This window comes from Urocampus carinirostris, chromosome 1 (assembly GCF_059441175.1).
Source record: "Urocampus carinirostris isolate Australia breed hairy pipefish chromosome 1, RoL_Ucar_1.0, whole genome shotgun sequence".
NCBI lineage: Eukaryota > Metazoa > Chordata > Actinopteri > Syngnathiformes > Syngnathidae > Urocampus > Urocampus carinirostris.
In genome coordinates, this window is record NC_142349.1 from 8,508,284 (window position 1) to 8,535,830 (window position 27,547).

The following is a 27,547-nucleotide window of genomic DNA, read 5'->3' on the forward strand; positions in this document are numbered from 1 at the left end:
CAAAAGAGACGAATCAGATAGGCGATGTCTGCCGTGGAGAGCAGGGGGCCCACAGCAGGTCTTCAAGTCGGATTCGTGGGTGTCGCAGTGTAATGCGCACACCCGCCTACCGACCATGAATCAACTTGACTCATTCGTCACACCGCCCTCTTCTCTTCTTCTCTTTCTGCATTGTTGAGCAAACGCTCTCTTGACTCTGTCTGAATCACAAGATGAGTTTTATTTTTTCCGCTGCACCGTCTGCCATTTGAATTTCAATGATCTCAAGCCCCGTGAGCCAGGCTATTGCACCTGCGTCCGTTTTTAGTGGTGTATGAAAACCTAATGTGTCACATGATCATCATCAAAACATTAGTGAGAAGCTTAGTGGTTGGGGGGAAGAAATTGATGGGCGATGCGCTGTTTTACTTGCAGAGAAGGTCAAGAGGATGAAAGTCTGCTACTCCACAAATTACCCCGCAGCAAGTTTGTGGCCGATAATTTGCAGCCCAAGGGGAGACAGGGATCATTAGTAATTGTAGTGGATATATATATTCGAGGAGGGATTTATTGCTACAGACTCTGGTGGCAGGGCTATTATTAGATTTTACATGGGCGAACTGGCCAGGGCTAGAGTCTTTACGTGATCATGAGAAGTCACACGCATTCAATGCTGCTGTCAACTTAAAGATGGAGTGAGTCATTTCAGTTGTCCTTTAAAAGTTAGAGTAGAATATTTTCTGTACTGTACATTATTCGTTAACAATGCCCAATTGAGTTTAAAGTCTGTTATATCTGGTTTCATCTTACTTTTAGCAAATCTATCCGGGACGGAACATATGAAAATGGTGAAAGTAAGAAGACACCTTCTTTAAATAGATTGGAAATGCAAACCCAAACCCCAACTAAGATAAAAAAAGAAGAGTTTATTCTAACGCGTCTAAGAAATCCACGTACATTGCACATGCATCACGAATGAGGTGACGAGGCTGCAATGACACAAGAGCATATCTGTCACCTTATATGTTTCCCCCGTATTGTATATATTTTTTATCATCTCAAATTGTGTACACTGTAAAACAATTTTTGTTTAGGAATATGCTTTTGTTTTAAACTCATTTTTTTGGCTAGACCGATCTCGTCTTGCCCATTTTAGCTCTAATTTGGATTGTCTGGTAGCAGTTGATGTCATCATACTGTAGATGGCTTACATTGTTGTGGTATTCTACATAGTTTATATTGTTGTGAGTAAAGAGGTGCCGCGTTGTATTTGGATGATTTATTATCACTAAGTAGGCAGAATACAATCATTAATAGGAGGAGCAACTGGCTGAAGTTGACAGGTTTGCAAGATGGCGGCAGCGGGTAAAAAAGTTTCTTAATAAGCATCGATCATGCCAAAAGTCCAACATGAGTCTAAACCTTTTCTCGCACATGCTGATACCTAAGAGGACGCCTTGTAATTCATCCTGAGGTGATTGATGTAGGTTGAAGTCAGGGATCTCAGGTTTGTCTACCTCAGACCAATTCTAGTGTGCCACTGGGGCTCACTTGGTGCAGTGGGAACACAAACAGTTTCCCAGATGTATTCCAAGTTTGGAGCCTGCAATTTGGAGGCAACCAGCTTAACTATCACCCTGCCTTTTTCCGAAGGTCAGCTGGGATGGGAACCAGCTCACCCGTGACTTTAAAGAGCACAAGTGATGTGGAAAATGGATTTGGGAGCACTTTATCTACCTTTTTTTTTTTTACAGATAATATTCACCTTCCCACCGGGATCGGTTCCATACAACCAGCTCGTGATGGGGAGTCTGGCTGTATTTAGAGAACCGACTTTTGGGGTTTTTTCGGCTACCAGAAGGCTCTTTAGATTTATTTTTTTTGTAGATATACTATGAATAATAATGAAACATTATGAACCAAATTAATTAATAATTAATTTTCAAAAACGTATCACGCTATTATAGTATTGCCTTTATTGTTTTTATCTACAGAAATTTTACCTATTTTAAACTTTCTAGTTGCCTATATTAAGCACCTTTGAAGGTAAGCAACATTTTACTTTTCAGTGCAATAATAAATATAGTATTAAATAGAAGACTACATTGCTAGCTTTTTTAACACATAACAAATTATAAGTGAAATATAGGATCCCTGAAATATAGGTGAAATATAGAATCTGAGCCAAGTCCAAAGAGTGTTTAACAGCACCCACAATAAATATGACAGCTTCTGAACCGCACGGACACGCTGACCTTAAAATCTGGACAAAAACATGAAATATTCAGTGAACAAAATGTGCTTGGCTCACTAACATCGTTGTAATGATTAGCGTTGATAAAGAAACATATGCTTCGGTGAATCCTTTCCAGATCAGTAATTGGTAAAGCCTGTTGTTTCATTTAATGGCATCAGTGCGTGTGTGCTTTGATTCATCTGGGCTATTCTTCAGTAGAAATATATTCGGTGTGTAGCTGTGAAAATAATAAAAAACTAACGTGAAACCTAGAAAAATATATATGTAATTTTGCTATAAGGCAGTGACGTGCTGTGGGATTTGTGTCTGGTGAGACACAGTCATATTTATCAATTAATGAACGTACATCTCGCAAGAAAGTAATATATAAACTGTAGCATTGTAAAATAATTAAAGTCTATGCGCTGCTCCTTTGAATCAATGCATCTCTAGATGTGAAAAAAAAATCCAAGCATTGAGAAAAAAGTTACTAGATGACCTGACTTACTACCGATAATTCTATTGTTTGGGCCTGATGTGCACACCAAATAAGAATGGTCTCATTATTGCCTTCTGTCATGAGGCGAGAAAATTTTGTGCCTTACTCTGAATCTGCCATTTATACAGGATGTAAAAAAAAAAGTATTGGGCACATTTCAAGTCCCCATTTCTCCTTAACTATGAATGGTAGCAAGATAAAAGCCAATGACATTAGATTCTTGTAAGGTTATTGATCCTTTTACTTTATTTTCACACGTATTAATGGCATTTATGCGACCAAAAATAGGTTTTGTGTGCTTGAATTTGCAAAATGGTATCACGGTTGCCCATTGCCCTCACTTGGCCTCGCCCGTTTGGCGCCAGCTGCGGCTTGTTTCCTGTTTGGCTTCCCTCCTGTTTAAGCTCGGTCCTCTCACTCACCCCTTGTCAGTCCATCAACGAGCCTCAGCACCTGCGAGACGTGTGTTTTGACTCTGTCCAGTATCCTGCTTGTGAATCCTGTCCGGTATTGAACCCGTCTATCTCGTCCTGTTTGATATCTGACTCCAGTCCCCGGTGTCTGGTATCGATCACGTCTGTCTCGCCCTGTCTGATATCTGACTCCAGTCTCCGGTATCGATCCCGTCTGTCTTGTCCTGTCTGATATATTGCTACAGTCTCCAGTATCCGGTATCGATCCCATCTGTTTCGTCATGTCTGATATCTGACTCCAGTCTCCAGTATCCGGTATCGATCCTGTCTGTCCCGTCCTGTCCGGTATCGATACCGTCCGTCCGATATCTGCTCGTGTATCCGGAATTGATCCTGGCTGTCCCGTCCTGTCCGGTATCGACCCCGTCTGTCTGGTATCTTCTCATGTATCTGGTATTGATCTCGTTGGCCTCTGGCTTCCTGTTTTTCCACGCCGGACTTCTGTGTTACTTCTTCCGCCCAGCGATCGCCGAATCACTGGCGTTTGTGTTCACGCGCATGACTGCCCCATTCCCGTAAATAAAGCTTGTGTGAAAACGTTACGAATCAGGGTCCTCCTCCTGTTCTGGTTTTGACACATGGACTGTTGTTCAACATGCATTTCTTCAAAAATTTCGAAAGGAAGCCACCTGAAATAAAGTCCATAGTGAGATGGACTATTAGTTTCATAACGGATGGGTACTTATCAGTAGCTAAAAGAACAGGACACCCCTCAACTTTACAACATGTTATTGAACAAGTTTGAACTCCTTTCCAGCGGAGGTCTCATAGATCTGTCAGAATAGCCGGTAGGGAACTTCAGTGTCCCACAACTGGTGTGTCTTAAAAAGATGAGTGCACATGGCGCCTTACAAGCCACAGTTAGTCCAAAAGTTGAAGGACATGGATAAACCAGCTTGTCATCACTTTTACATTGTAGTTGAACAGAAGATGGAAAATGATGGATTTGATGACCGACTTGTTTTTAGCAACAAGAGACAATGTTTCACGTAAATAGCAAGCTAAACAAGCCTAACATTTGTATATGTGGTACTGAGAACCCAAATGAACTTCTAAGTATCAGCAAAATTCCCAAAGTTGACCGTGTTTTGTGCTATGTCGAAGAAAGCTGTCCATGGACTATTTTTCGTTAAAGGAGCAAGAGTGAATGGTGATACATTGCTCGACATGCTGGAAAACTGGTTAATGGATACACTGAGTTAGAAAGTTTGGTGACTTCTTTTTTCAACACCACAGTGGAGCACCAGGGTTAATCACTTTCATAACACAAAACTGCCAGACAGATATATTGGGCGGTCTGGGCAGAATGATCATGATCTCGTGTCCTTGCCACCCAGATCTCCATATCCCAAGTGGGTAGAGTAGCCAAACGTTATTCTACATTAATGTTGATATTTCTTTGAAATAATATTAGTAAAAACAAAAAATTTGTTGTGATCCAGGATTAAGGTGGGACAATTATTTGTTGTAGTTCATTTTGTATTGGATATTCTTTTGCTGTCCTCTTATATTGTTGTTTTTGAAAAAAATATAATCTAAACTTTTTCATAATGTGTGTGAATAGACTTCCTGTATTACTAAAGTAGCAGATTCTTAACCTGCATTGTAGAAGATGTCCTTTAATATGTGTTCCATGTGCATAGTTCAGTGAGATATTTACTTACCTATGTCTTTGTTTTACCTTGAGAAATCAACTGTAAAGGATCTATAGTGTGTCATTGACAAGGTGATAGCGGGAGGTGGAGTGTCTAGATGCTGAAATCTATCGAACATGCACACAAGCAATTCATTTTTCTGCTGCCCACGTCTTGGTTTAAAAAGACGGGTTACCCTGCATACCTCATCCTACCTTTACACCCGGTGACATAAAGTACACACTGCATGTGGGTAAAATGAATGGTTTTTTGTTTGGGCTTTGACAGCTTCGGCTTAATTATGCACCAGCAGGAGAGCATGTGCTAGGACACAAGTTCAAGGCGGTCTTGTTTTTATGATGTGGTAATAGTGTGTGGTGGAGTTTCCTTCTAGCTTTTCTTTCTAATGTGTATGGACTCAACAAATCATATTAAAACTGTTTATGGCAATAGAATTGTGTAACTACATAGTGGATCACCCTCCTTTTTGAGGTGAAAAGCTGTTTTGGTCTTACAGACATAGCTTATAATGTTATCACTTGGTTGTTGTTATTTACTCCTTTTTTATTCTTCTGGTTGCAAACATTGAGAAAGGCTGTGAGATGAAGGAGTGGTAAAAAAAAAGCAAAGAGAAAGAATAGGTGAAAGCACACACACACACACACACACAAAAATATCCATAAATCAAAATTGCTTTTCTCTTTTTTTGTGTGTGATTATTTTGGATCAGATGTTCTGATGAGATACAATTTTAACAAATTGTATGTGATTATTTTCTTTACACAATGGCCTATATACATAATTAATTCATTCCAGGATCAAGTTTGTATCTGGAAATTATCTTATTTTAAACAAAATTTCACCATAAGAAGTATCTGAAAACCAACTAATCCAATCATGGCCTCCTAAAATCATCGAAGGAAATCCTAAATAGCTATAAAATATATCAGTTTATCAAAAAAAACTCACTCAAAAAGTAATTGTACACACAAATACAGTAATAATATGTATAAGATTATATCAATGAAACAAAATCATTTTTATTATTAGCACTTTCCGTGGAGGAACTCAGCGGTTGTTAAAGGGGGTGTATGCATGGTGGTGGAGGAGTGAGGAAGAGAGAGGCAGGAGGAGTGAAGGAGCCTTATAATCTGCCCTATAGAGCAGAAAACAGTGATTCCAGGAATGTGTATCTTTGTAAAACGTTATTCCCAAAACTGATGATTTTTGTATGCCAGTTAGAAAACAGATACTACCCAGGTCTTGATTGGGAACTATACGGTGCCTACATTGGTGATCTCTGGTGAGACTCTTCTAATTGTTGCACAGTAGTGTTGCAGAAAGAGTCCAATCACCTAGAAAGCCATTCTGAGATCAGGCACCTCCGGAACTGACGTCAGCACTTTGCCAAACATCACTGCTTTCTCATGGGTGCTCTCAAGCACTGTCACGACAGGCCTGACTCAGCCAGCTTTCAGCCAAGCCTACTCATTAGGAGTGGTCCGATTGAACCATATTATTCTATGTTATGGATGCTATGTGTTTACTTGGATTGGATCGATGTTATTGTCCTGGGATCAATACTTCAATCCCACAAGAACATTGTTTTAAGTGCCACTTCTATATGCAATCAGTGCAACATTTCTCTCTCACCCAGGGCCCTCGGCCACTCTTTTGGTTGAACCTGAGTTGTGACTGAGATATACACGTTTCGCACCTCTCCCTACCTGGTCAACTGCTGCATTTTTCCTGCCAAACAGAATAGAGGGCCAAATCTATGTGCCCACCCTTACCATTAGCTAAACTTGAGTGGCAAACAAGAACCACAGCACAGTATGGACTCAACTACAGAGAAGGCCAATGCCTGCTGTCATTATTGGGGAAAAAAGGTCTGCACCTGTCGCAACACCACAAATTGTCATAAACACATGAAAAAAGAGAGCAACAAGCTTCAACACAAAAATGTAGACATGTTACTGAACAAAATACTGGAAATCCATTGTCACTATGGCAACAGGCTCAATGAGATACTAATGGCACAATATTTGCCCTACTGTCTTTATTTTCAAAATATTGTACAATGGAACTTACTTTAGTTGTCTGGTTGACATAGTTATGCAGTATTTGTATTTTTGTTGCATTTACCTTTTTGGTTTGATTATCCTAGTTTTAGTTCTGTCACAGCTGTAAAATTGATATTTCTATGTATTTTCGTTAGGGTGTTAAAGTTTGAAATGTTATTGTTTCATAATAAATGAAACATTTTAGTTTCCAAAATCTTTGTGCTGCGTTTATTGTAATTCTAAACAAGTTCAAGGGAGAAAAGTTCAATTATTCAATTATTATGATATTTTCAAGTAAAATATTATTATCAGATAGGTACTGTTGGGAATTAAATATCAAAATGTACCGTTTACCAAATTGTTCAAATTAGTTATCTGACTCCATTAACCAAACACAACCTACATTCACCCAACAATTTATGTGCGCTCGTTTCTTGAGGGAAAAGATGAATGGGAAGCCGACATTTCCACACGGGGGCAGATTTATTTTCCCTAACAATTTAACTAAGCGGACTCCATCAAAAACTGCCGAATTAGTGACGTTTGAGTCTGTGGGGAGCCTTTTTCTCAAGTCCTTTAGCTTTCTCCTATTGACTATCTTGGGCTTCACCATCTCGTAGAAGAGCGTTTTTCCGTCATCAGGGCCTTTCTGGGTCAGCAGCGTCTGGATGTGCTGATTATCTTATCAGCCGTACGTCCCGTTCCCGCTGTTCCTGTAAACAACATTTTCCACCAGGGTGCCCTGACCTCACACCATAGCCCGGTCAGTGAATGTCTTTTGCATTAAATGTAATTTGTATTCAATCGTACATAATCCTTTATTGTCAAATGTATAAAATCCTCCAGTACAGTATTCACTTAAAATGCATCAATACCAAAATTCCCAGTATTGCTCACTCTTACTCCTCACCTCCTCATCTGACCGCAGCTCAACATACGATCCCGCTCTATCACACACAATTCTTTCAAAAATGTCAAGCTTTCTTTGTCATTGTGTCAGCTGAAGTAAATTGTAATGGATTGTTGCCATGCAGCATGACAGGTTCCAACAATAGGCACGTCTTGTTTTGGAACGCGGCGTAACGGTACGAGAGCAGATGGTGTCGGCAGAGAGCAGAAAACACACAGCACTCTTGGCTGGTAATACTCCTACCGTCAGTTTCTTTCTATTTCAAAGATTATCATTTATCTCTTCCTGAGCTGTAGGTTTTAAATGAATGATTCCCTTTATATAGTCAACATCATAATGCAAACAGCTCCCCCACTCCAACTGGGAGAAGCGATAGGTTGATCTTAAGTTTAGTTAAGGCTATTTTCTCTGTCCAGGCCGATAATCACTGCAAGTATTTAACCCTGGCTGCACTTGTGGCCTAACAACATCCAAATGTCTCCAAGCCCTTTTCCTTAATTGACCAGCCGGCTCAGCCAGCGTCATTCTGTTTGTTTACATTTTTGGTAATCGCCTTTTTAGGGAATTAAGTCTTTCTCCTCAATCACCCAAAATTTGTCCTCCTACAGATCAACAGTGGAGAGCATTCTGACATACAGCATCAGGCTGTGGTAAAAACCTAAACAAGAACATGAGACTGTGAAAAAGATTATCTATCGCTTATGTATAGAAAATAGTTATTTGTATTTTATTTGTTTATTTATTGTGAAATTATGTTGCTGGTATATGCCAATGGACATATTTTTCATATCACTATTATTCTGATGCACTGTTTTCTTATGGCAGTCTTCAAGGACTACTTTGTAAATATTTTTGCCTATCCATCCAAATCTTTTATTTCTGTTCTGCCTCAGTGTGTAATGTTTGACCTCTAGATGGCACAATATTGTCGAATGTAAATGGAAACCAGTGCCACCGCGTAGCAGCAAGATGTCAGACAAGCATGGAGGTTACTTCTACGAAGGGATTCAACTGTGTAAAATAAAAACACATTTCTCGACCAATGATTTTTTTTTTTTTAAATGTACCGTGGTATGATATTTCAGGAATTTTTTGCCTACCGTTCTAATCGATGTTTTTTACTGAATGAAAGTTTTTTGGACCACTAGGAGTCACTAAATGTTAGATACTATCGTTAAGTCCCTATTACAGGTTTATACTGGAATCCCACGTCAAATCCCACGTCAAATCTTGTTATATCCAATGTCCGCAATGTTGCCTTCAATGACAATCAAGACCATTTTGAAAATGGAGAAACGGAGACAGGACCCGATAGCGTTCGTTTTACTCAGTTTTATTGAAAAAGAGAGCTACTTATTTGTAAATTTGACTGTGCCTCAGAAGTGTAGAGTAAATTGCTTTAAATCATATTCATTCAATTCGGAATCTAATTCGGTAGTTACCTAATCAGCCATCAGGTAGGGCTCGCGGTTTACCAAACGAATGAATTCGACATAACTTCATATAGTCTCTAGCATTTATCATGAAGGAAGAAACACTCTGAAAATATTTTAATTTTAACTTAAAACGATCGATTTCTCATTTCTGTCACAAGCCAGAAACTGAGACTGGGCCCAATGGCGTTTGTTGAACTCCGTTTTATTGAAAAAGAAAGCAGTGCTTGCTTCCACGATCCGATGATCGTCGGTCACGGGTAGCTGATGGCAGGAACGCGGAAGTGGCACTTCCGTGTTGAGCGAAGGTAGTCGTAGGCAGCGGGAAAACAGGTCGATAGCTGGGACAGGAGAGTAAGGGCGGTAACGAGTCCAGAAAGAGGTCGGCAACAGGTATCAGGCAGGAAACAGGGCAGAACGGGTCGATGGCCGGGATCGAGGAGCAAGGCAGAAACGGGTACAGAAACAGGTCGGCAACAGGTATCAGGCAGGAGAAAACAGGGCAGGATAATGTCTGATAGTTCAGAGCTTGCCTAGCTGAAAGCATAGGTTCGCAGACAGCCTGACAGCTTACTCTTGGAAGACGGGGGTTTGAAAAGAGTCAGGGAGCCAATCAGCGACTAGGGCTGTTGGCGCCAACGGGGCAGTCGCACATGCCCCGAATCAGCAATCATGACACCATTCTCATTTTAATTATTGCTAATAATGAAAGGTGTGATTATCCAAGAATGATTTTGGCAAGTGCTCCAACATCAATCAAAGAAAACGGTATCAAACTTTTTGGGATTTCATGTGAAACCACCTGAATTGGCTCCGGTATTAGTTCTCATAAACAAACAGTACATTCTCGTTTAACAAAACATTAGTTTGTCTGAAAGTATTCGCTTCGTGCCTAAGGTATGGATAACCCAAAAAGAAAAATCAGAAAGATAATGCAAACCCAAATCAACTTGAGTGAGAAAAAAAAGGTCCAAATTCAAATTGTGTTGTGCCTAATTCATATAGAAAATAAATAAACGCGACAGACAAGAGCAACGTTTTATCAGGACACCAGACGAACAATGTCTGAAATGTCATCAAAAACCTACATTTTTGGGGAGGGTGTTGCATAAGCCTTGTCGGTAAACAGTTGAGGATTTGCACTTTTCAAACAGGTAGCGAGCTGCATTAACTGCTCCCGAGTGGTCGGTTTCCCTTTCAGATGAAAGCCTCCTTTGATCAAAATTCCTCTCCGAATCCAAAGGTAAAACACTTCCAAGGACAAATCAAGTCTAAGTACTTCAAATTTCTGCGTATTTGATGGGTGTATATAAAAAAGAAGCCAATGAAAATAAATATACAACAGTGTTGCTTGGATACTTATAAGCCTCTCAGGCCTCTTAAAGAACTGCTAAGAAGTCGAAGTAGTATCTTTAGGCTTACACTCCTGGACTTTTCACAGGGAAATATTTTTGGACTTTTATTGAGATCTTTCCTACCTTTATTTTCGGTTAAAGAAAATAATTTTGCTCACCCACTTTTTGTTCTTTTATTTGTTAAAAAAGTAATAAAGTGTGTTCCACTTCATGATTGTGTCCTACTTATTGTTGATGCTTCACAAGAAATTAGTTTGATATCTTGATGTTTGAAGTCTGAAATGTGGCAAGAGGTCACAAAGTTCAAGGGGGCCAAAAAGTTTCGCAAGTTTCGCAAGACACCGTATATGTGTGTGTGCATATATATATATATATATACACATTATATGTATATATATATATATATATATATATATATATATATATATATATATATATAGAGAGCAGCACGGCGGCGCAGTGGTTAGCGCTTGTGCGGCACAGTTCATGTCATGGGAACCTGTCGTGGGTTCAAATCCAGCTCCAGACTTTCTGTGCGGAGTTTGTATGTTCTCCCCGTGCTTGCGTGGGTTTCCTCCGGGCACTCCGGTTTCCTCCCGCGTTCCAAAAACATGCATTTCAGGTGAATTGGCCGGTCCAAATTGTCCCTAGGTGTGAATGAGCGAATGAGTTGTCTGTCCCCGTGTGCCCTGCAATTGGCTGGCAACCAGTTCAGGGTGTCCCCTGCCCACTGCCCGAAGATGGCTGGGATGGGCTCCAGCCCCCCCGCGACCCTAATGAGGATAAGCGGTACGGCTAATGAGATGAGATGAGATGAGATATATATATATATATATATATATATATATATCCTTCCTTCCTTCAGTGTGTCTTTCTTTCCTTCCTTCATTGTGTTTTTCTTTCCTAATTCCTTCTTCCTTCTTTTCTACAGACAATAAGTCCCAATCATTACGATTTTTTGTAAAGATTTGTCATGGTTCTCTCGATTTAATTCCTTCCGTTCCTTCCTTTCCCTCCTTTCCTTCCTTTCCTTCCTTTCCTACCTTTTCTTCCTTAACTCCCTTTCCTCCCATCCTTCCTTTCATTCGTATCTGTCTTTCCATCTTTCTTTCCCCCTGCCAAATCCATTCATTCAATAAACAGAAACCATTTTTTTCTCTTGTCCCACAAAACTTTCTAAACTGCTCATTTAATTTACTTGAGTATGTGTATGTTTCTATAGATTTCAGTAATCAAGGACAAATAATGCCAATGGTGCTATAAAGAAGCAGGACGGAGACAAGAGATGCTCTTTGTGTATCATAAATTCCACAGAAACAGGATTAGATGCGGCAGTTCAGTTCAGACTGATTGAGTTTGATCAAATTCCACAGCAACATTAATCTGTACAAATGAATCATCATGCTTTACAGCACTGACACCCACTTGTGGCAGGCGCTACCACATGAGTGCCAAAGCAAGTCATCATCAGACACTCACCTTCCACAGAGCTTTCAACCATCAAAGCATTTAAGAATCGAAACAAATACAAGTTATCGGACGAATGTTTGTCATATGATGTATCTGGCACCATTTTGTTGCACTGCACCGGCAATTAAACAAGCTGCATGTACTATCATAGATCACTGTCCCACAATTGTAATGTGTTTTCAGAGCAACATTTTCTTACAATCCCAACTTTTTTGCTGACACAGGCATCATCATGAATAAAACAAACTTGCCCTTCTGCTGAATACTGTATGAACTCTGACTGACAAGTTTTCAGTACGATTCATGCATAATATTTAATGGCGAGAACATATGTGCCCGGAGCCGTTCATGGCGTGATCAAAAGAGTAGATGAGGTGTGGTTTGACAGCAGGGCTCAGTCTTGCTGTCCCATTTTTTTTGGACGATACAAAACATTTTCATTTGCGACATGTCAAATTTTGAGATTTGAAGGATTTTATACATTTGACTATAAAGGATTTTGTTCGATCAAATACAAATTACAATTAATGCAAAAGATATTCACTGGCTGGGCTGTGGAGAGAGGTCAGTGCAACCTAGTGGAGAATGATGTTTACAGAAACGGCAGGAACGGGACGAAGGGCTGATAAGATAATCAGCACATCCGGACGCAGAGGGGCACTGATGACGCAGAAACGCTCGGTGTTGTTTTGGTCCAGACATCGTGACGCTCTTTTCTGAGGTGGTGCAGCCCAGGGGGCTTCATTGGCACACCCATGGGAGGAGCCGGCACACCATCTTGCGGAAAGACGTGGGCCGAGAGGAGAAGCTAGAGGACTGAAGAGAGAAGGCTTGCCAGGGACTCCGACGACACTAATTCGACTAATTCAGCCATTTTTGATGGAGTACACTTAGTTAAATTGCTAATGAAATTAAATCTGCCCCTGTGTGAAAATGTCGGAAATGAGCAGGCAAATTGTTGGGTAAATGTAGGTTGTGTTTGGTTAATGGAGTCAGATAACTAATTCGAACAATTTGGTAAATGGTACATTTTCATATTTAATTCCCAACAGATTCAAGTGCACACTTTTGCTCACGCACTAGTTCATTTTCACTGCTGGACTTGTTCTTTGTGGTATAATGGTTATCTTCATACAGTTGTTGTTTTGTTATGTGGCTGTTTTTTCCCTCAATCACATGTTTCGGAGCAGATCATATTGCCTCACCCCAGAAATATACACAAAGAGCAGAGAAGTTGACGGAGAGGGAGAAGTTGTTTATTAATATTCGTCAGTGTTCAAAACAGCGTTCTCATTTGTCTAAGAGACAATCAGCTTTCTTATACCCTCCGGAGAGGACACATCACGTCAGCCGTATCACATGTTGTTTTTCTCTTACTGGGCGCATGCTTCCCGGAATTGACAGTGGGTTTTTTTCAGAAAGTTTTCGTTCTCTTTTGATTCTCCAAAATTACGCGATTTCCAAGAATATCGTTGGAGTCGGCTTGACCCGGCCAAATTCCTGTCAGCTTCGCAAGCTGTTGCAAAACCAAATAACACTCACTGACATTTGAACTCGGGAGAAACAAGCCTGGAATTTCCAGTCCAAACAAATGTGTCCTCATTATGTCGATAGGCTCCAAACTTCCACAACACATGTTGCATTAGATTAGAATATAAGCTAAAGCACTACTGTTTTATAACTTTTTTCCTGTGGGGCTTTGTTTTATATGGTAGGTTTCAGTGAATAATTTGTATTACTATTGTTTTCTTTTTTATATATTCACACAAAGGTGTGTAAATCATTAACAAATCCAAAGTGGCGCAGTAAAATTAGCAAAGGCAGAAATATATTTTTTTTTCAACAAAATAATCGACACACAACGATAAAGAACTAGCTTTCTTACAGATGAAGTAAGCGCAACAATAAAGCAGAAAGTCTGAGACATACCTTAGCAACTTACGCAAGACTGAATACGTCAAGAAACTGTGCATATGTTTAGGAACAGCAGTGACAATATCAAGTTGTCTTTTGCAAGCATAGCATGTTTATGAACAGGGAATCTGCTGAGTAGGCAAAAAATGGTCTGTTGAAAATCGGACGTATCCCTGAGTATGATTGTATAAAGCTTTTTGGGCCAAAAATCGTATAAAATACAACTAAGTCGTAAGAGGCGACATTTGTTTATTTCAGATACAGTAGATATATTGTGTATATGTTTTGGCCTGTGAGACAAGGTTGCATAATCCCCCTTTTTCATTCCACTTCTACTAGGTGAACCAGGTCTGATGGCCTATCCCGTCAATGTACTTTGAAGATAACAACTGCGGACACGATTCCCCGAATCTAAGCTCCTCTCGCTTTCCGTCTGTTGAGGGGATAAAACGATGCAAAAGCCGGCACATTCCTACGCTTGGCACTTTTTTGACAATAAAACTTCATAGGAGTTTATCGGCGAAAGGTCATTAGCTGCAGAGAACAAAGACAAGCGAGGTCGAAACACAGAGTGCAAAGAGAGGTTTTTGACTACTTTTTCCCCCTCATCCTACTGTTAGATAACAAAGAGCGATGTTCTTACATTGCAACATGCGTCCATTCCGACCAAGCCGTGGACTGGTACCACGCTGTGCATTGTTTGGTCCTGGGCCGCACAGTAAGAAAAAAATATCGCCTTATTGTTTGCTTATACAGTACCATATTAATTCGTGTATGAATTAATTTTTTAGCCTAAAAAACCCTCAAAGTTTAGGTGTGTGTCATGCAACTTCCTCTTAACGATACGTCCAAACATAACGTTTTCGTCAATTTCTAACTTTTTTTTTCTTTCCCTTTTTCCTTCTTTCCATTTTTCCTTCTTTCCTTTCTTCCTTCCCTACATACTTCCTTCCTTTGTTTCATCCTTCTTCCGTTCCTTTCTATGACTTACCTCTTAGCAATATGTCCGAAACATCATGTTTTCATCAATTTATTTCCTTCCCTCCTTCCTTTCTTCCTTCCTTCATTCCTTTCTTTTTTCCTTTCTTCCTTCCTTTCTTCCTTTCTTCCTTTCTTCCTTCATTTCTACCTTTCTTTTTTCCATTCTTCCTTACTTCCTACCTTCCTTTCTTTCTTCCATTCTCCCTTACTTCATTTTTCCTTTCTTCCCTCCTTCCTTTTTTCCTTTCTTCCTTCCTTCCTTACTTTTTCCTTCCCTATGTACTTTCTGTCTTTGTTTTGTCCTTCTTTCATTCATTTCGGTCACCCTCCTCTAACCAATATGTCCGAAACATAACGTTTTTTTCAATTTGTTTTCTTCCTTCTTTCCTTCCTTCTTGCCATCCTTCTTCTCTTCCTTCCTTCCTTCCTTCCTTCCTTCCTTCCTTCCTTCCTTCCTTCCTTCCTTCCTTCCTTCCTTCCTTCCTTTCTTCCTTTCATCCTTTCTTTTTCTGGAACTTTTGCTAAAATGTCTTTAGAATGGAATGATTGAATGATAGCCGCATCATCCTCCCCACCATCTTGCCGGAACCCCTCCTCCTCGTCTCTAAACTCGAAACTGTAACGGTGACACGAAGAGCATGCTGGGATACACGCAGCCTGTTTGTTTACACTTAGGCAACTGATTAATAGAAGCTTGTACCATACTGTATTTTTGACTTCGTATCCTCAAATGACTTCGTAACTAAAGGTAATATTTTCCCCTTCAGGTACAGTGGAACCTCGGTTCTCGACCATAATCCATTCCAGAACCCTGTTCGAAAACCGATTTGGTCGATCACGGAAAATCGTTTTTCACATTAAAAGTAATGTAAAATCGTTTTAATCCGTTACAACACCCTAAATGTTTACCGAGAACGTAAACATGAAGCTAACTCAGGCTAATCATACGTTCGCGTTAGCGTAATCTTCCGTACGAAAGATTACGCTAACATGAACGTGTAAAAATAAAAGAAACAGGTTGTTTACACGCCATTTAGCACCCGGGTCTCCACAACAAGTGGTGAGCGGTTAAAGGATAAAGAAAAGATTTATGAATAGGATTTCTTACCTTTGTGGTGGTCTGCAGAAGCCATGCTCTATACCCTCGAAAGAAGGGAAACTCGCACATCTTCTTCATATTTTGCGATTATTTCTTGCTTAAATGCAATAGTTGTACGCACTACTCTTCTTTTTTCACCTGTAGCAACTTTGTTAATTGCACCGCCCTTCTTCCGTGGTATAATTAGGGGTTAAAACACTATTCAAAACGAAAGCAAAAAGAAGTGCGTGGTCACGTGACAACAGTTCTTCACGAGGGGTGGGGGCAATCTACACCCGTACGCCGCTCAGCATCACCCCTAGCGTACCGGCATTCGAACTCCGATTTTTTGAACGAAAAGCGAAGCAAGAATTTCTCTAAATTTTTGGTCGAGAACCGATTTGTTCGAACTGAGAGGCGTTCGAAAACTGAGGTTCCACTGTACTTTGTAACCTGAAACTCTTATGTAGAGACATTCCTGAGTAGAAGTACCGCCGTAGTTCCATTGAAACTTTCCTGCTCCTTCCCACACAAAATAGCACCTACTGCACGATTTTGAATGTTGAAGAATTACAAGGCTGAGGCAGTCTGATGACGGCAATAGCGCCAGTGGAATAATTTCATCAACTTTTCATCCTCCATGCCCTGAAATGATGCGGTAAAGTCATCTGAAGCACAGATATATTGCCTAGCCAGCTCTCAAAATAGGATATTGGACTATATATATATATAACGTTTTACATGACATAAAACTTTATTGACGGATGTTGTAAATTCCTAGACTGAAATGAAAGAATACAAATTATCTTTTGAACAAAGCATTATCTCACCTTACGAGTTCCTGTCTCAAATTCACGTGTTCTTGTGCAAATCAACATGAGACTGTCGTACACTGCAAATATCCAGTTAGAAATGTGAACAGAAAATGTAGAAATGCAAGTAAAAGAATCTTCTCGTTCAAAATCTGCCATAAAGATCATTTTGCTCAATTTAGGATTTGTTTTCGGTGTGTTACTAGAGAAAATATAAAATACAAAGACCAGTAAGGTGGAAGGCAGGTAAGCTCTGTCTTACCTGTCATAATTGCTGTTAAAAGTGTCAATAAAATTGTTCAAAAAAAAAAAAAAAAAACTCTCATAATGGAAGTATAGAACTAAAGAGATATCTTTTTTTTCGTTTTAAAGTTCTTTACCATTTCGCTTCACAATTTTTGCATGTTTTTCAAAATCGCTGAATTTTGACATTATATTATACTTATCATTAATAAATAAGTATGTAACATAGTACTGGCTGAGCGTCCGCGGATACAGAGTGAAGCATCCAATTCTCATGCCTCATGGAAGGGGGCAGTAGTGAGACCATGGATTTAGATTTACACACCTCACACCAAAACAATAGAAGTAGTCATTGTATAGGCAAGCTAACAGCAAATCATACCAACCAGTATTTTTTTTCCCCGTTGCATGGACTTTTTTTTTTCAAAATGATGGATTACATATGTATTGATGTTTTTCTTCAAAAGGACTAGTGTGCACCAATTTACTGAGCTAAGCATTTACAAATGAAAAGTGAGGCACACAATTCACTTGCCTTGTGGCAGAGGGCGATAGTGAGACTGGTAATTCTAATTTGGCACACAACTCAGCCCCAAATAATAATGCAAGTGATAGTAATAGCAAACTAACAGCAAGACTATTGAGTCTTTTTTTTAAAAAAAAGGAACAGCGCCTTGATCTCATTTCTAAGTTAACGAAAGACAATAGAATGATTTGTTTTCCATGCTACAGTTTCTATATTGCTTTCTTTCTTTGCCTATCAGATGATGAATAAGATGTAAGTCTACTTATTTGTAAATTTGACTGTGCCTCAGAAGAGTAAATTGCTTTAAATCATATTCATTCAATTCCAAATCTAATTCAGTGGTTACCTAATCAGCCATCAGGTAGGGCTTGCGGTTTCCCACACCAATTTATTCGCGGAAGTGGCACGCAAGCGCACGCTAAATGCGGCGGGTCCTAAATGCCGTATTTTGAAGTCGAATCCAAGTTTTTGTTTTGTTTGCTCAATAATTGAACTGAGTTTTTGATTTGTTCGATATGGCGCCTCGAAAGGCAGTCTCTAAACCATGTTTTTGCGGTGCCGTGGACCATGGAGCGATGATTCAATGTAGCCACTGCAAGCACTACATTCATTACGAGTGCTCTGGGTTGTCAGTTCAGGACCTAAGCCTCGCGATTCAAGATAAGCAAGCTACTTACATCTGCAAGTCCTGCGTCCCCGGCTTATCCGCTGATGATAAGGATTCTTACGCCTCTCTGAGTAGCTCTGGAACGGTGTTCACCTACGTGAATAGCACTCCAGTGCCTTTATCCGGGTCGTCTGGGCCGTGCGGTGCCCTGAACTCTGCTGATTTGGTCTCCACTGTCCGTGAAACCGTGAAGGCCATGGTACCAACTCTGGTCCGAGAGATTATGACGCAGATGATGCCAGAAGTTGCCAGAATGTCGACTAGCCTAATAGAGGAAATGCTAGCAAAGGAGGCTAGGAAGCATAATCTCGTGGTGGTTGGAGCAAAGACTCATCGAGAAAATGGTGAAGCTGTTCAGGATACCCAGCTCTTTCAGGAAGTCGCCGAAGCAGTTCCGGGAGTAGAGAAACAGGACATTCTGGAGGTTTTTCGTGATGGAAGTCGAGGAATGATGGTAAACCCAGGATTGTGAAGATCCGATTCCGGAATACAAGATCAAGGCTGGCGTTTCTCCGTGGATTCAATCGGGTGAAAAGTACCTTTCCGACGTTGTCTTCTGGATTTGTTCGTCCAGATATGACACCAAAAGAAAGGGAACGCGACAGGGAACTACAGGACGAACTTAAGCGCCGTCGGGACGAAGGGGAAGTAAACATTATTATACGGGACGGGAAAATTATTGTCAAGCCGGGAAATGCCTAAGGTCGCCTTCGCCTTTATTGAACAGCCCCTTGATTCATCTCATTAATGCCCAATGTTTGACTTCTAAGGCAGATGACTTGGTCTCGTACATCAATTTCTACACCCCTGATATTTTGGCAATTACAGAAACTTGGTACTCCGCTGGTGACACAGGGCCAACTATAGCGAAATATCATACCATTAGAACTGACCGAAAAAATGCTCAACATGGAGGAGTTTTGCTCATGATTTCTCATGGTATATCTGTGTTTTCTGTCTCTAATTATCAATTTGATAGAATTGAGTTATTGATTCAGATTCAGATTCAGATTCAGATCTACTTTATTGTCATTCTAGTACACGTGTATACAGAACGAAATGTCGATACATCTGACCCGCACAGTTTCCTTGAATGTACAGATATAAGTAAAAGTTGTATTGTATTATGGCTACGTATAGTAATTTACCATAGTGCCGATAGTGCAAGAGGAGTAGCTAACCGGATGTGCAAAATGGGCAGTCAGGTTAACAAGTCAGGTAAACAGTAACATTAACACTGTAACAATAACGCTGTAAGTACAATAGTGCAGAGAGCAAATGTGCAAGGAGTGGCAAGCTATAAAGAACTGCCAGTAGTGCAAAAAGTCAGATTAGCAGCCTTTTAGATTTAGGTTAACTATATGTTAGATTGACCATTTTACAGTCTAATGGCCAGGGGGACTAGACTACTGCGGAACCTGGTGGTCCTGCAACGCACACTGCAGTACCTCTTCCCAGAGGCTAGCAGAGTGAACAGTCCATGATGGGGGTGAGAGGGGTCCCCGATAATGTTCTTAGCATGGGATAGGCAGCGCTTCTGGCCAATGTCCTGAATGGAGGGAAGTGTAGTGATATTCTTATTTCTGGGGTGAAGCTGAGAATAGTGCTTGTATATCGCTCTGGTCTGAGCTCTTTTCAGGCCGACGTCGCCATGTTCGAACATCTGAATTCTATTTTTGATACTAAATTGCAAATTCTACTTATGGGTGATTTTAACTTTCCTGACCTTCACCACAGTTTTCTTCAAAATTCTGATACTAATCTAACTTAAATGTTCAAAAACTTGGTTTCAAATGCAGGTTTCTTTCAGCATGTCGATAAACCAACCAGGGGGTCCAACATATTAGACCTTGTGTTTTCTACTGACAGATATCTGATTAAAAACATTGACGTTGGGCCGAGTTTCTCTACCAGTGGTCACGATTCTGTTACTTTCCAACTTAACCTGGCTCTTAAAAAAGACACCACTGCTCAGAATTACATAAATTTTAAAGACTGTGATCTACATGGCATGAGATACTTTCTGTCCAGTGTCAACTGGTATCTCTTATTTGATAATTGTGGGAATATTGAAGAAATGTGGGCAATATATAAATCTGTTGTTTACACTTTGATATCTGTATACGTACCCTCAGTTGCTGTTACACCTCACGTCAACCGGGATATAGCTGAATTGCATAGGCAAAAGCAGTTTATTCACAAGCTTTATAAAAGTGATCAGTTGGCATACTTGGAAAGTTACCAAGATGCTTCAAGGGAACTGCGGAGGGCCATCAGGAGGGAAAGGGTGGCTGAGGAAAATAAAGTTTTAGAGTCTAATAATACTCGTAAATTCTTTTCATACATCAACCGTACACTAATTTCTCGGGCATCTATTCCCAACCTGAAGGCATCTGTCGGTACCGTTGCTACTGATAATGCTGATAATGTCTGTATATTAAATTATCAGTATGCCAGTTTTTTTGGTCGTGACAATGGTGTTTCACCCGACTTTCCCAGCAGAACTTCAGCTGATCTGAATTCTGTGGAACTTTCAAAGGAGTTAATTCATAAATACTTGATAAAACTTCCCAGCAAATTTTCAGCCGGCCCTGACAAAATTCCAAATTTCTTGCTTAAAAAGCTTTCTGACTTTTTATGTGAACCATTATTTTACCTGTTTTTTAGATCTTTTGAGGATTCACAGCTGCCTGAGGACTGGCTTAGTGCTATAGTCATACCCATTTTTAAAAGGGGAGCACAAAAAGTGCAGCCAACTATAGACCAGTTAGCTTGACTAGCTGCGTCTGTAAAGTGTTTGAGAAAATTATCTCAGATGCCATATGGAAATTTATACAGGAGCACAATCTTTTTACGTTTAAGCAACATGGGTTTAGGTCCGGACATTCTACCATGACTAACTTGATAGCTCATTGGAATAATATTACCAGTATATTTTTTGTTAACAATATGGCTGGTCATGTTGTTTACTTAGACTTTTGCAAGGCTGTTGATAAAGTGTCTCATGACAAGCTTTTACAAAAACTGAAATGCTATGGCATTAGTGGAAAACTGCTTGAATGGATAACTGCATATTTGTCAAATCGTAAACAATGCGTAAAAATTGATGATGTTCTTTCAGCGTGGTCGGAAGTTTGTAGTGGGGTACCGCAGGGCTCAGTACTACGACCATTATTATTTCTGTTTTTTGTGAACGACCTACCTGAGGCCATTCAAAGTAGTGACATCTCAATTTTTGCCAATGATGCTAAACTGTCGGCTTTCTTACCAAAAACCCAGGTTGCAGGAACAATTGATTCTCTCCAAAATGACATTAAATCAATTTTTCTTTGGTCCGAACAGTGGCAACTGCAACTGTCATCTCATAAATGCTTAGCACAGTCGTTTTTTCATGGTTCTGTTCCACTGTATAACATTAATGATCATGATTTGCATGTTGTTACTGAACGTAAGGATCTGGGTGTCACTCTTACTTCAAACCTAAAGTTTATCACGCATATCGCCAAAATTACCAACAAAGCCAATAACATAGCATCAAACATTTACTGACACTTTTACAACAAGAACCCAGCATTCTTAGTTCGAATGTTTTGCGTTTATGTTAGACCCGGGTTAGAATATAATAGTGTTGTGTGGAACCCTTACTTACTCAAGGACATTAACCTACTGGAAGTAGTTCAACGTCGGTATACGAAGCGGATACCTGGGATGCACAACTTGTCATATCCGGAAAGACTACAAAGACTGAACTTGGACTTTTTGGAGCTCCGCAGAATTCGATTTGATTTAATTTTTGTGTTCAAAGTACTGCATGCAATGATCGATGTGCCTTTTGCTCAATTTTTTGAGTTCTGTCGTGTTGATGGTTTACGTGGTCACAGATATAAGTTACGGGTGCCTAGACCTACCAGCAACTTGCATGGAAACTTTATTTCTTTCAGGATACCAAAAATTTGGAATTTTTTGCCTGACCGGGTTATTAGTGCAAATACGGTGCAAACCTTTAAGCAAAGGTTGGCAGAAATAGATCTGTCAAATTTTCTTAGGGGAGGGGGCGTAAGGTGACCAGATTTGGCCATGCTCACTCTCAGCATTAGTTTTTTTTTTGTGTGTCATGTTTTGATTAATGTATCCAACAATACCTTCAATAAACATTTCTTTCTAGCCTCATATAGTCTCTAGCATTTATCATGAAGGAAGAAATACTCTGAAAATATTTTAATTTTAGCTTAAAACGATCGATTTCTCATTTCTGTCGCAAGCCAGAAACTGAGACTGGGCCTAATGGCGTTCGTTAAACTCCGTTTTATTGAAAAAGATAGCAGTGCTTGCTTCCATGATCCGATGATCGTTGGACACGGGTAGCTTATGGCAGGAACGCGGAAGTGCCACTTCCGTGTCGAGCCAGGATAATCGTGGGTGGCAGGAAAGCTGGTCGGTAGCAGGGACAGGGGAACAAGGGCGGTAATCGAGTCCAGAAAAAAGGTCAGCAACAAGTATCAGGCAGGAAACAGGGCAAAACAGGTCGATGGCCGGGACGGAAGAGCAGGGCAGAAACGGCAGGTAATCAGGCAGGAGAAAACAGAGGAGGAGATTGTCGGAGGTTATGGTGCTTGCCTAGCAAAAGCATAGTTTCGCAGGACGGTCTGACGGCTTCCTCTTGGAAGCCGGGGGTATAAAAAGGGTCCATTTGCGGGTGCCCCGAATCAGCAATCATGACAATTTCATTGATATGGATCATGATTGGTAAGTCCGGAAAGAAAATAATAGAAACACACAAATAAATAATCCACGTGTTTGATACGAACAAACCACATTTATTTACATGAAAAGGAAAATGGAATCACACGAAAGAATAAAAGGACATTGTTGACACAAGTTGCAGTCTTAGAAAATGGGAACGAGGAAAGAAATTTGGTAGTAATAATCAATTTATTGATTTATAAATCAGTGGTTAAGCTAACTAACCCATTTAAATGACTGGGAATCCTTGCATAGTATTTCAGAAATGACATATTATTTGTCCTTGCACTTAAACGTTCCATTGTGAAATGTTTTCTTGGTTTACCTCACAGAACAAAAGTTATCTTGTTGGAAGAGTTTGTTGCAAAGGATGGCGAAACAGAAGACACCGGCCTTCTGAAGAAACAAAGACCAGCCCCCTCCTGGAGTTGCTCAAGGGGGCGTGGGCCTTTGTGTTGAGTGTGATCGCGTGCTGGAAGGAAGAGTTTGTCTCATACCTGTCAACCTGTATGGTTTTGCCGTACAAAGTACGTTTATTATGCATTTTAAGACGTGTACGACGTACAAGTAAATCTGCACGGAAAAACGCAAATTTGTCAATTATCGGTACAATCTGGTGTACACCGACTATCACCAAACGGCAAATCAATCAAGTCAAACGAGTTCGCCGCGGTAGCCTCTATCTCGGGATGTTTTTTTTGTTGCAAACGAAGCAAGCGATTTGATGTAAAGGAAGTCCGTCTCTTTTTAGAGAACTGGCTTTTTCGGCTCAACTCATTAAAGAGAGCCGGCTCTCAAACGGTTCACTTGCTATTGCTTATGCTTTTTTTATAATAAACCTCATTCATGTCGAGCAACTCAGTATCTCACAACAAAATGTTAATTAACAATATATATGATAAAACGAAACACATGTACAATATAACATGTTAAACAACATAAATAAACACGTTTGAAAAAAACATATGGTGTAAGATATTTTTGTATTTTGTGAGGGAAAATATGAGAATTTGATCAGTTGTCACTTGCCTTGCACACAGACCCTCTGATCTTGTTGGGTGTGTTGGTAATTTCTGCGCATATCAAGCATTTTTCCTTTGCTCTCAAAAAAATCACTCTTTGCTGCATCCTCCATCAAAGGCAATGCAAATTACAAGATAATCCTGTAGTGTGAGTATACAAGTTTGAAAATATAAAAAATGTTTTTCTGAAAGATCATGAGGACATGTAAGAAGTCAATACTCGTCTGATGTACACACATCAATAATGTATAGAAGGGTGGTTTACTGTAGAAGGCACAAATCTGGTGCAGACTGACGGATTCTGAAAAGATCGTTTTGTTTTGGGGTTTTTCCATTTGCAGCAATACTATCGAGGGATTGACGGTGGGATTTCCTTGACAGGGCACAAAATACCGACTGGCACCTTTGGACACATATATGGTGCAGGGAGTGTGTGTATTAAAAAAATGAAAGTGGTGTCATATCTAAAAAGATTTCTAGCCTGGTTTGCGACAAAATTGTCCTTAGTTTTTAGCAAGAGTGAGGGTTGTTGTTTTAAAGAATAGAATTAAGTGTGAGATAATAGCAAAGAGATGAAATACGACAATACAAAATAATCGTCATCATCATCCTCATTGTCGTCATAAGGTTAGGGAAATAGTCTAGAAATAAATAATATCGATTTGAAAATAGAAATAATAGGATACTTTTTACGTAACCCTGTGACTAGTTCTGTTATCCAAAGTCACATGCAAATTCATTTTCAATGTTTTTAACCAGTATTGCGTGATAGTGTCAACAACTCCAAGCAAAAATCGCATCAAACTTCCAAAAAGATTATTAGAGAAGTCAAGTCGTGTTTATTTCTATAGCCCTTAATCCCAAGAAGTCTCAAAAGGCTGTACAGACTACAGACTACAGCAGACCTGGGCACTCCGGTCCTGGAGGGCCGTATGTTCTGCATGATTTTTGAGGTTTCTCTGATCCAATACAGGTGATTCCAATCACCAGTATCGTTAACGAGCACTTGCTAGCTTGCTAACGAGGTTATAATTTGTATCACCTGAGTTAAAGAAGAACAAACTTCAAAATCTGGCAGGACGTATGGCCCTCCAGGACCAGGGTGCCCAGGTCTGGACTACAGTCTACCAATACGCCATCCCCTGATCTAAAACCTACATGAGGGCAAGGAAAAACTCAGGAAGAAGGAAACGCAGATTTTCGTTGTTTTGCCTCTTATTCACCCAATAAAAAGTGAACAAGAGGGGAATAGTTTAAACAATCAGAAGATATAATTTACCTCAAGGGACATTGTGTTCAATCTAACGCCACCCGGTGGTAAAAACAGTCTCATTAATAAAATACAAACATATCGATTTTAACAATAGTTAAAAATACACAAATTACAAAACAGACATGCGTTTTTGAAAATACTCATAGATTGAGAGATTTGTAAACACAAGGCTCACCTATAAGGGGACCCGACATGATTGTCCACCATCTTGTGCTCAGGGTGACCCCAAAAAACAAAAAGCCTTGTAAGAGGCTGGGCAAAAAAAAGGAGAAGTTGCGTGTTTTGGTGTTTTTTGTCACTTTGAGTCTCTGCAGTTTGTGTCCTTCTTTTGGGTTTTGTAGCACTTGTTTTTATGTGCCTTACACAATACCAACATGTAGTGGGCAAATATTAGTGTCCCATCAAAAATTATTTCAACTTAAAACATTCCAATAATTTTCCTTATAAACGATTTGAATTTTACAATACATTCAGTTATGCTAATGACAATTCCACTTGAGTTCAATATGTAGCATTTAATGGATAGTGTCATGAACCAGAACAGGATCAGGACCCAAACACAAGCCTTTTATTTTACGGGAAATGTGGAGTCGTGCATGTTAGGCAGCAGTCTGGCGTAAAAATGATAGGAAGCCAGAGGCCGACGAGATTGATACCAATTTCCCGAGTTCATATCGAACAGATGGGGTCGATAGCGGACAGGACGGGACAGGATAGATAATGAAACAGGATATTGAATGTAAACAAGACAAACTAGACGGGAACAAAAACTGGAAAGAATAATAAACAGGACAAAGATAGACGGGAACGAAACCGGAAACCGATTTACACAGGACAAAAATAAACTGGAACAATACCGGACAGGGAATACCAACAGGAAACAGGACCGAGTCAAAACCCACGTCTTGTGGGGAAGAGGTTCGTTGATGGACTGACAAAGGAAAAAATGAGAGCACTGAGCTTGATTAGACGGAAAGCCAATCTGTCAATGAGCCACAGCTGGCGCCACATGGGCGGGCCAATTGGGCGCCATGGCAACCGTGACAGATAGAGTTTATTAATTAACGTTTAAAGTTAATTGTAACATAGAATAGGGCTGAAGCATATGCATTCCTAGAAGACATTATACAGAAGCCCGGAGGATACCACGGGGCTAAATTCAGAAGCCTGTTTCCATATTTTCTTGCGTGAGCAAAGACAAATTTGAATCAGGGAAAAAAAGGGAAAGTGGGTGTTAATCCCCGCGAAAGACAACAAAGTTAGTCAGAGCTGGTCTAAGCAGCTATATTGCACGGTTAGCGGGAAAAACACTACAAAATCCATTGAAAGACTGCCAAACAGTGAAGGACAAAGCAAGCAGCTAACAATAATAATAGCATCTAGTGGCTAACATGATTAGCTAGAGAAGGGAATATTCAAACATTCATTCGAAGATGACAATCAGCAGATGTCTGGACTCAGGACCATCACATGCAGAGCTAAGTTAAACGGCAGTTAAGTACTAAAATCATCACTGCAACGAGTTATCTTCGCAAAATAGTCATTCAGTCTTCTGTACTTGTATGATAGGGGCAAACTCATCAGCTTTTTCTCAGGGTGTCTCAAATTGCTCAGTAGCCTAGATGGTAAGGCGCCCGCTTTGAGACTGGGAGGTCGGTGGTTCGCGCCCCGGCCGAGTCATTCCTAAGACTTAAAAAGTGGTCGGCGGCGCCCTCTGTTGGCTGCGGCTGCATCGGCTCGCTACAACGGGTCAGGTGCAATCGACATTTCGTTCTGTGTACATTGTTACACAGAATGACAATACAAGGAAATTATTATTATTATTATTATTAAATTGTGTAATATAGTTAGACATTTCTAAACCTAAGAGTCTGTAAATATCCTGTTTATAAAGTAGTTTACTTGTTTTTTCTTACTATTTGAATTAATAGTACTTAATTTACATAAATGAAGTATTTTACACTACTAGGGAGTTTCTGGTGCTTTAGAGGCAAAGTTCCTGTAATATGAGTTCCTGAAGCTATTAATTATTGTTTGAATTGCTCAGTATTTTCATCAGTCACCATTTTTGTGAACATTGACACAGTATTTGTCATCAAATGCCAAACAATTGTGATTGAGTAACAGAAGTGCTGTTGTTGTTTTTTGGTTGACAGTCATCGTGATTTCGCTAAAGGTCTTTTTCACCCTTTGGGACTGCATGTTTGCACTTTCGTGATATTTATCTTCTTTATGT

The 27,547-nt window shown here is 40.0% G+C and overlaps 1 protein-coding gene across 1 annotated transcript in view; it reads left to right on the forward strand.

Annotated features, from left to right (window-relative positions):
• The first annotated feature begins 18,121 nt into the window (after positions 1-18,121).
• Positions 18,122-27,547, forward strand: part of LOC148373408 (uncharacterized) — a 77,575-nt gene continuing 68,149 nt past the window's right edge. Inside the window, exon 1 of the mRNA XM_088320521.1 lies at positions 18,122-18,727. Within this exon, the coding sequence (XP_088176647.1) occupies positions 18,122-18,727 (606 nt within the window). The remainder of the gene's footprint in view (positions 18,728-27,547) is intronic.